Here is a 9455-nt window from a genome sequence, read left to right on the forward strand (position 1 = left end):
AGCAGTTGGCCAGTTGCCAAGTGAGGAGATATTTTTCACTGGTCATAGTTATAGAACATCATTACTTATATAATTTATGTTCAGTGTGTGTGTGGTCTGAATTTTTGTACAGGTTAGTGAAGTTCTCTTTAGGAATAATATAACCAAAATGGGGCGTAACCGTGGTGGTCGTGGTAGTGGACAAAGAGGTTCATCATCAACAGCTGCCAGAACACAGACTCGCCAAAGTAGAGGAAGACGTCAAACTACTAACCGAAGGGAACATGATGGTGATTTGGAGGAACGCTTCTACTCACAAATGAATTTGTCTGGTAATTTATTTGCTGGATAATCTATTACTTTTTCTTAATTGCATATGTATATATCTCTTTGATTCAGTTTGCAAAAATAAGTCATCTCAGTTTTTGAACTTACAGGGATCACTTGTGATGTAAAAATATAAATAAATAAATGAAATATAATGAATTAATGAGCAGTGTTTTTTCATAAGAAATATGTTTTATATTTTTATTGTAGTTCTACTGTAAACATGGGCTGATGCCTGATTGTAGGAATTGTATGTATATAATGAAAAACATCAAATTTAAGCAAGATTTAACAACTTTTTAATCATGTGCATATCAACTGCAGTTATTCTCTACTTGGCTGTGGTACTATTGAAAATAGTTTCTCTGATAATATTGTGTTGCATTACTGGAGTATTTTTTTAACATTTAAAATATTGCCTTTGTCATATCTAATTACATATAATCTATCATCCAACTTTTCACTTTACATCATGAATAAATATTGTGCCTCTACATAGATACTCAAATATAATAATAATAATCACAATTTTGTAATTGAGTTTTTTATTTTTGAAGTACATTTTTTTTCAGAGGAGAAGGCTGAGGGCTGTTTTGAAAAAACAAAGGTAATTTACTGTTATCTTAACTGTGCTTGATATACAGTGATACCATGTGTTAGAAATACATCGATATTCTCTCAATATATGAGTTGAAATGATTTATTGTCATTTCTAGACTTGAGGCATTACCATATCTATTCAATAAGAAGTAAAAAACACGTTTGTGTAATGATCACCAATTTTTGGCCATGTATATGTAGTATGTATATTATGTATAAATTAGTTTAATAAAATTATAAAACTAAAAGTGAAGAATTTAATGAATAATTCTGCTCTCTTCAATGTATTAGTTGGCTATTTCAAAATTTTACCATCTGTTTTTCACTAAATGCTACTCAACTGTTATGACCCTTTATTTAAATTTGTATAAGGTTGAGGCATTTTCTATCTTTCCATGCAACAAAAACAATTAACTATATTTCATGATGCCACTCACAGAAATCCAAAAAGAAACATGAGGTTGTATCCTCAGATACAGAAGCCACAGATACAGCCAGTGAGACTGAAGAAAACCGACTTGATGAAATTAGTGAGCACACTGAAAGAACAGCTTCTGCTAGTTACGTTCCTGAATCAACTGCTGTTACACAGTCTTGTAAGTCTGAACAGCGTGAAAGTGATCAATCTGAAGAGGAAAGTGACTCCAATGAGTCGGAAGGAGAAACTGACTCCAGTGAAGAAGAGGAAGAATTTAGCATATCATATAAAGTAGCTATGTGGGATCTAGGCCACTGTGATCCTAAGAAATGCTCCGGGAGGAAACTTACTAGAATGAATCTTGTTAAACTTTTAAAACTAGGGCAAATGTTTCCTGGGATTGTTTTAACCCCTGTTGGGTCCAGAGTGAGTAACTGAAAAGTGTGCTGAATGCATTTAATATTTTGCTATAGTTTAATTGTATAATTCAGAACTATCATTATGTGTCAGTTGCATGAAATGCTGTTCATCAAAAAAGAGATACTTGATATGCTTATACAGTACTTCAAGTATTTTCTTTAAATCAAAGTTGCCAATTCAATTTTCTGTCCAATCACAAGACATTTTTATTTTTACTTATTGATATTGACATGAACTAAATGCAGTAAATTACATTAATAGCATTGGTTTTCTGAATATTTGGGTAAAACAAAACATGTTTTGTAGTCAATTGGTTGAACCTTATTTCTAGCATGTTACTTCTTATTTCTTTCGTCATCCAAGTTAAATTGCACATTACTGCAGGTGGTGTCGCCTACTGACCGGAAGGAGCTCCTGCAACACGGTGCTGCCGTCGTGGACTGCTCCTGGGCACGTCTTGCAGACACACCCTTCAAGAGGATGAAGGCTGGGCACCCTCGTCTGTTGCCTTTTCTTGTGGCCGCCAACCCCATAAACTACGGACGGCCTTGCAAACTCTCCTGTGTTGAGGCACTTGCGGCTACCATGTACATTTGTGGTACGAGTTCAATTGTGTCAAAACTTATATGCTATTAGGTTCTTGCTGCTACCATCGTCAAACGGGGTAATAAGGGACGGGCGGGGTAGATCGGGACAGCCGTCCCACATTTCGTAGAAATGTTGTAGCAGCTATACTAATCGAAATATTGCAAAACTAAAAACAGTGGCGTAAAGTTCAACTTTTTTACTATCTGTAGCAAAAAGCAAGTTAGGAAATCATACGTTTACTACCTTTAAAAAATCCCTGAAAAAAGTGTGAAAAAGTGCGATTTTTGAAAAGTACCTCTGCTAAGGTCTGTAGCGAAAGAAAAATATTCGCCGTATCAAAACATCTTACTTACATAAAAGTTGCACACAGGAGTTGGCTTGAAAACGCGATTGACGGAATTTGCCTATGATGCAGCCTATCTCATTAAAAAAATGGCGGCCATTTCCGCACGACGCGGTAATAAGTGACACCCCCCCTACCCGATTTAATTAGGGACACCTCTAAAAATGTATTTACAGTAGAACATCAGCAAAGGCTCCAGTTAACCAAAAAATCAGTTAACAACAAAGAATTTTGATTAAATTTACCTTGCTCACCGAAAAAATTTCACTGGACGAAAAATTAATGCATCATGGTCATCACAAAATTGTGCATAGAATGTCATAGATAGAAGTGTGCACCGGGCAACATAGAAAGAAAATCAATTAACCTAAACTGTGATTTATTTCTTCAAAAAATATGATGGTTTTCACTAAAATATTCCTTTCCGTTTCAGGCACGTTTTTATGATCGTTTTAGCGCATTTTCTCATTTATGGAAAAATGCACTATTGTGCTCGCCATGTTCGTCTGTCCGTCCGTCTGTCCGTCAGTGACTTCACGTTTTCGTCGACGAGAAAATGCGCTCTCTGTCACTCACTGCAGTGAGTACTGAGTTATATTTTTTTGTTATAGTGAATTCACTTGACCCAATTAAAATGGTGTGAAATTACAAGCCGTCCTGTAAGCTTACAGGTACAGAAGAAATGCTATATGGCAGCTTATATGGAGCTTGCAGTGGACAGGGTCGTTTTAAATGTATGGAATGTCCATGGATACGGTAGTATAACATCAATAATACGATACCGTAATGTATGGATGTGGTAATATCATATCAATAAAGGAAAAACAGGTAAAAATCACAGAAATGTCATTTATTCTACATCTATATAGGAAGAGGAGGATTTCAGAGTACTGTTAGTAATGGATGAGTACACTTTGCATGCTTCAAACGTTTTAAAATTTAGTTTTTTTTCAAGTGTCCCGGATAACCCCGTTCCCAGAGCTAATTCAGGACGCTTTTCTTCTGTGTCTGGCGCCTTACGAATAGCATATGAATTTTTTTTGAGAGGCTATTCCACAGCCCTCGCAAACAGCTTTGAAATGAGTCCAAATTTATTTATGAAATGTTCATAGTAAGAAGTTATTAACGAAAAACGCTCAAAACCGTCCCTTGTTACCCCGTTTGACGGCATGTACATTTGTGGTACGAGATTATTTATGATGAAACAGTCTCTTCAGTTTTGCTCTATGCTATGCCTAACTATTTCCTAAGTTATTGAAAGATATTTTTAACCAAAAAATTATAGCACTGGTCAAAGGTGGTTACCACAGATTCACCACAAATTAAATTTATACTCTGCCAATTCATTCCAAAGTCTTTGAGATCTGACCGCCATAGAGGACCAGTATTTTTGTATATACCAGTACATTTTTGAGTATTTGACCATCATTGAGGACCATGTGTTTCTTCTTTATTTGACCAGCCGAATCAATTTCGGAGCAGAGCGACCAGAGCAGTTGTCATTCTGTTACAGGAGACCAGAGTGCAGCCGAGTATTACTTAGGAAAATTCAGCTGGGGCCACTCATTCATTTCGCTGAACAAGGAGCTGCTTGATCGCTACGCTGCGTGCAAAGACAGCGCTGAAGTCATAGCAGCTCAGAGCGCCTACCTCGAGCAAGCTGAGCATGAAGCCACAGCAAGACGTCGTAAGTAAACAAGCTTAACAGCAAGACGTCATAAGTAAACAAATCCAGTAGCAAGGCGTCATAAGTAAACAAATCCAGTAGCAAGGCGTCGTAAGTAAACAAATCCAACATCAAAGCGTCGTAAGTAAACAAATCCAACAGCAAGACGTAAGTAAACAATCTTAACAGCAAGACGTCATAAGTAAACAAATCCAGTAGCAAGGCGTCGTAAGTAAACAAATCCAACAGCAAGACGTCATAAGTAAACAAATCCAACAGCAAGACGTCGTAAGTAAACAAATCCAATAGCAAGGCGTCGTAAGTAAACAAATTTAACAGCAAGACGTCATAAGTAAACAAATCCAACAGCAAGACGTCGTAAGTAAATAAATCCAACAGCAAGACGTCGTAAGTAAACAAATCCAACAGCAAGACGTCGTAAGTAAACAAATCCAATAGCAAGGTGTCGTAAGTAAACACAGCAAGACATTGTAAGTAAACAAGCCCAACAGCAAGACATTGTAAGTAAACAAACCCAACAGCAAGACATTGTAAGTAAACAAACCCAACAGCAATACATTGTTAGTAGACAAACCCAACAGCAAGACATTGTAAGTAAACAAACTCAACCATGACGTTATAAGTAAACAAACCCAACAGCATGACGTTGTAAGTAAACAAACCCAACAGCAAGACGTCGTAAGTAAACAAACCCTACAGCAAGATGTCGTAAGTAAACAAATCCAACAGCAAGACGTCGTAAGTAAACAAACCCAACTGCAAGACGTTGTAAATTAAATAAACCCAACAGCAAGACGTCGTAAGCAAACAAACATAACAGGAAGACGTCTTGCGTTGATTAAGGCCAAAAGCCACCCATCGATATACGCGTCGTATGTTAAATATATACTACGTTAAAACGTCGCGAGTTGGATGTTAGACGTGGTGAGCTAAATACATGTGACGTCGTAAGTCGACAAATTTTACAGCCCGACATTGTATTGTGAGTTACACAATCCTTACTGCTGAACGCCACGAGTTTACAAACTGTATTGTGTCGTAAGTTGAATAAATTTGAAGTTAAAGAAAACTGACTGCTAGACGTCGTGTGCACCGAGATTGATGTACGCATGATTGTATTTATTATTTTTGAAATGCCAATTGCTTACACAAAAGACGAGTCGCTGATGTACGTATATTCTTTGATGCAAGTCAATTTTCAGTGGTATTTTGTTGAATTTATGGTTTCTATAAATTCTAAAAAGTAGCAATATATATCATTATTGTTGTCATTTTCATTCTTATTTTGTTGCTAATTTTTTTGTTTTTCTTCACTGCTGAATTTATTGTTACTTCACTGGTTCCAATTTCAATTCTTTCACGTACATGCATTTATAAATGAAACTCTAAAATATTTTCAGGTTGCGTCGACATGCCTCCAAAAATAGACTCTGAAGAAGAAGAAGACGAGCAAGAAGTTTCCAAAGAATCTTTAACCTCCATAAATAAATCTAATATTGACGAACGTTCAACCGCTGCGTGCGGATCATCGGCAGTTTGAGGGAGAAGTTCATAAGTAGCGAATCGTCCGTTTTGAAATAAACGTGTTTAAAGCATGTCCGTGTACTCCTAGCCTTCAAATCCGAGGAGGAAAACTTGTTTTGAGGAAGACAATTTGTGAGGGAGAATTTCTGCGAACGTCGTTCTGACTTCATGCCTGAAAGTCTATAAGTTTTTCAAAGAATCAAATTTGTTATTTTTTGAGATAGTTAACAAGAAAACTTACAACCGCTCAAAGGCTTAGAAATGTCGTAATATAGCTTTTGGTCCATTGAAACCGTAAGATAGATATGCGGAAAATTAAATGAAGTTCATATCAGAAGAACTTAGTCATTTTCACGCATCGAAAGTTAGTATGGAGATAAACTTTCGCTTTAGATACATGTGAATTTACAAAACTCGACATTGGTTATTGTTTCAACTGCTATATAATTATTACCTCATTGCTGGTTATAAAAACTTGGAGCAATCATCTAAATTGAGTTGATTCATACCTGCGATGTGACCCCATTCCCGGTTGTTTCAAATGTAAATCAGAAGGAAATTCCATCACTCTAAAAAAATCGAAAACTCTTGCTTTTGGAATCTATTGATGACAGGCTTGTTGAAATGAGTCTCCTAAATAATACCTATCCTAATGTGGACCTCGTTATCATTGAGCAGGGTTCCAAGTTAAATAAATATTACCTAACGTTTGCATTATCGTCTGTGAACACATGTTCACCGTTCTGCCAAGTTTAACTCATTGGTCGTGTAAATTGTACTCACTTCAGCTAGTGTGCCTTCAAAGTTCATTGCCCCTTAGGAGAGAGCTCGCCTAATGAACGCGTCCTATGGACCCTTGTCCGTTTTGTTATTGCTACGTAGATTATCGGATGACAGATCCAAGTCTGTCATCATCACAGTCGTTGACAGACCCGTCTCAGTTCCTAACGCGGCATAGCTACTCTTGAAGCAGCAAATAGAGCTGCAGGGGACTGCAGTCATATCAAAGAAAAAAAAATGTATACAAGTTTCATGGTTTCGATAATGACACTCTCTTATGATTATTTCGTCATTATGATTTGAGCAGGAGTTGGTGTGTTCTAGACGTACAGCTAAGAAGCAAGTACGAGTGATTTTTCAAACGCAATGGCCAATGTCCACCATAGGCATGAACCGGAAAACCCGTTGGGAGATTCGATAAAGAAATGATTAGATAAGAGCGTTGTCTAAGAGTAAGTAACTAATCGACAGAGTTGGGCAGCGCTACTTCGAAATGTAGCGGCCGCTACCGCTACATGCTCTAAATGTAGCGGGCGCTACCGCTGCCGCTACACCCACCAGATTGTAGCGAGCGCTACCGCTACAGTAAAATGTAGCGCCGCTACAATGGCAAAAATTATTGGAAATCTCTAAATATTTATTGTTCTGCTATTGGGATTTACTCATAAACATTTAATACTAATAAAACATTTTCGAAACATATCAATGCAACTTTAATGCAAATAACCTAACCGAACTAGTACGGGTTAGATACAGCAAATAAAAATAACTGTGTAAAAATAACTGTAAGAAAACTGAAACATGAAAAAATATCTGTAAGTGGTAACTGGTAACAACTTAACTAACAAGTAACAACTAACATGTTGACATTAGAAACAGGCTGAGGTTGACAACATTACACCGCAGCTTTTTGCACAGTTTAAACTGTAATTTATATTACGTATGTATCATGTGGTTTTTAAATAATATTTAATACTAATAAGTAAAATCTAAAGGCTTTATCTATAAATGTAGCGGTAGCGCTGTAGCGGTAAAACCTCGTATCGCCACTTAAATATGTAGCGGGCGCTACCGCTACCGCTATCGCTACATTGTCTTAAATGTAGCGCCGCTACCGCTACTGAAAATGTAGCGGCCGCGACATGTAGCGCGCTACTGCCCACCTCTGCTAAAATAATCGATTGTGACTTTTGAAATTAACATTCATATGCAAACATTACAAAGGAAGGTTTTCTGCAACTTCTTCGGATTTTTTTGTATTGTTTACTCCCTTATCCTTCTTGAATCTATTTTTGAAGTTTCACGTTGCATCATTGTCATGTCCAGCAAGGCTATGCCGACGCAGCTGAGTTGACCATAACGCCAATGAGTCGCTGAGAGAGGGCAAAGTACATTGCAATTAAAATTGATTCAGATGCAGTTGCTAAAGCTCTAGATTTTGATTGGATCTTTCAATCAGATAAGGATGTTTGAGCATGAGATTATGAAACATGTTCCCATGTCGAAGACCGAAAGTACGTAGACTTTTCAACGTTTATGAATTGGTCCAGCGACAGCAAACATCGCATTCGCCAAGCATTCTTTAAAACATGATTCTTTAAATCAATTCTGGTCTAATACCAAGAGCAATTGGAAGAATATGTGTTACAGTTTTAGCGCATTTTCTCATTTATGGAAAAAAGGCCCTTTTGTGCTCGTCATGTCCGTCCGGGACGGACGTAAGAAAATGCGCTCTATGTCACTCACTGCAGTGAGTAATGATCTAATTTTTTAACATAGTTGGCATATTGCTCATTAATATATGGTTCTATTCAAATCGTAAATCTTTTAATTCTAATTCCATCTGGAAAAATGAGAGTTGCTTCACATTGAATTGGTGTGTAAAAATATCATCCATTCTAAGTTCTAAGAGAAATTAATGTTAGCTAACATTGATCGATAATGATTTTAACGCGTACTGTTATTGTTAATTATTCACAATTTTTTCCAGTGACGCAAAATAAACTAATACAGTAAAAAATATAACTCAGTACTCACTGCAGTGAGTGAAAGAAAGCTCATTTTCTCGTCGACGAAGTCACGGACGGACAGACGGACATGGCGAGCACAATAGTGCATTTTTTTCATAAATGAGAAAATGCGCTAAAAAGCATAAGTGAATGAAAGAGTGACTTTTTAGCATGAATGTTTTTACTGATCACAGGTTTCGGTACCTGTCAGTTCGTCCAAAGTCCGTTCAGAAGATGATGCAATGCTTACGTTAAAAAGTCAACATGCATTGTAATCGATAGACGCGGCAACGTAAACCCGTATCCTGTGGACTCTGATAAAAAACAGTCAACCGAGTACGTTCAAGACGCTTGATGTTGTTTTTTAAAAAATACATTTGTTTGAAGTTTATTCCTAGAAGATCCATCTTCATTTATTAGAATTTTTCCATAAATGAATCGCTATTATTGAACCATGGGAACTAATATTCAAATCTATGTTAGTGTTCATGCCATATCAGACTCAGCTTATCTCTGGTTTAAGGACCTTAGATATAATTCGTGGGACCGACACTCATGAGATATATCACAGGGACTGACTCTCTTAGCTAAACAAATTTCCTTAGCAGCAATGTTGTGTACTCGCGACAGGAATGATAAGCACAATCTTATCACTGTAGATGAGTTTGGTGAACCGTGCTTACTGAGTACAACATATATCGGATGATGGAGTGGAATGACAGGTCGAGCGCTTTAAATTTGTTGGTTGCTGGCCTAATTTCAACGGGAAAACTCAATATG

At 37.0% G+C, this 9455-nt stretch overlaps 1 protein-coding gene across 1 annotated transcript; it reads left to right on the forward strand.

Annotated features, from left to right (window-relative positions):
- On the forward strand, positions 1-5955 carry LOC108676699 (18S rRNA aminocarboxypropyltransferase). Its single transcript, XM_018164826.2, has 6 exons — positions 1-311; positions 879-913; positions 1346-1750; positions 2129-2342; positions 4189-4362; positions 5763-5955. Exons 1-6 carry the CDS (start codon positions 149-151, stop codon positions 5900-5902), a joined length of 1131 nt encoding a protein of 376 aa, XP_018020315.1. The 5' UTR covers positions 1-148; the 3' UTR covers positions 5903-5955.
- Positions 5956-9455: the final 3500 nt, after the last annotated feature.

Source organism: Hyalella azteca, unplaced genomic scaffold (genome assembly GCF_000764305.2).
Source record: "Hyalella azteca isolate HAZT.00-mixed unplaced genomic scaffold, Hazt_2.0.2 contig8774, whole genome shotgun sequence".
NCBI classification, from domain to species: domain Eukaryota; kingdom Metazoa; phylum Arthropoda; class Malacostraca; order Amphipoda; family Hyalellidae; genus Hyalella; species Hyalella azteca.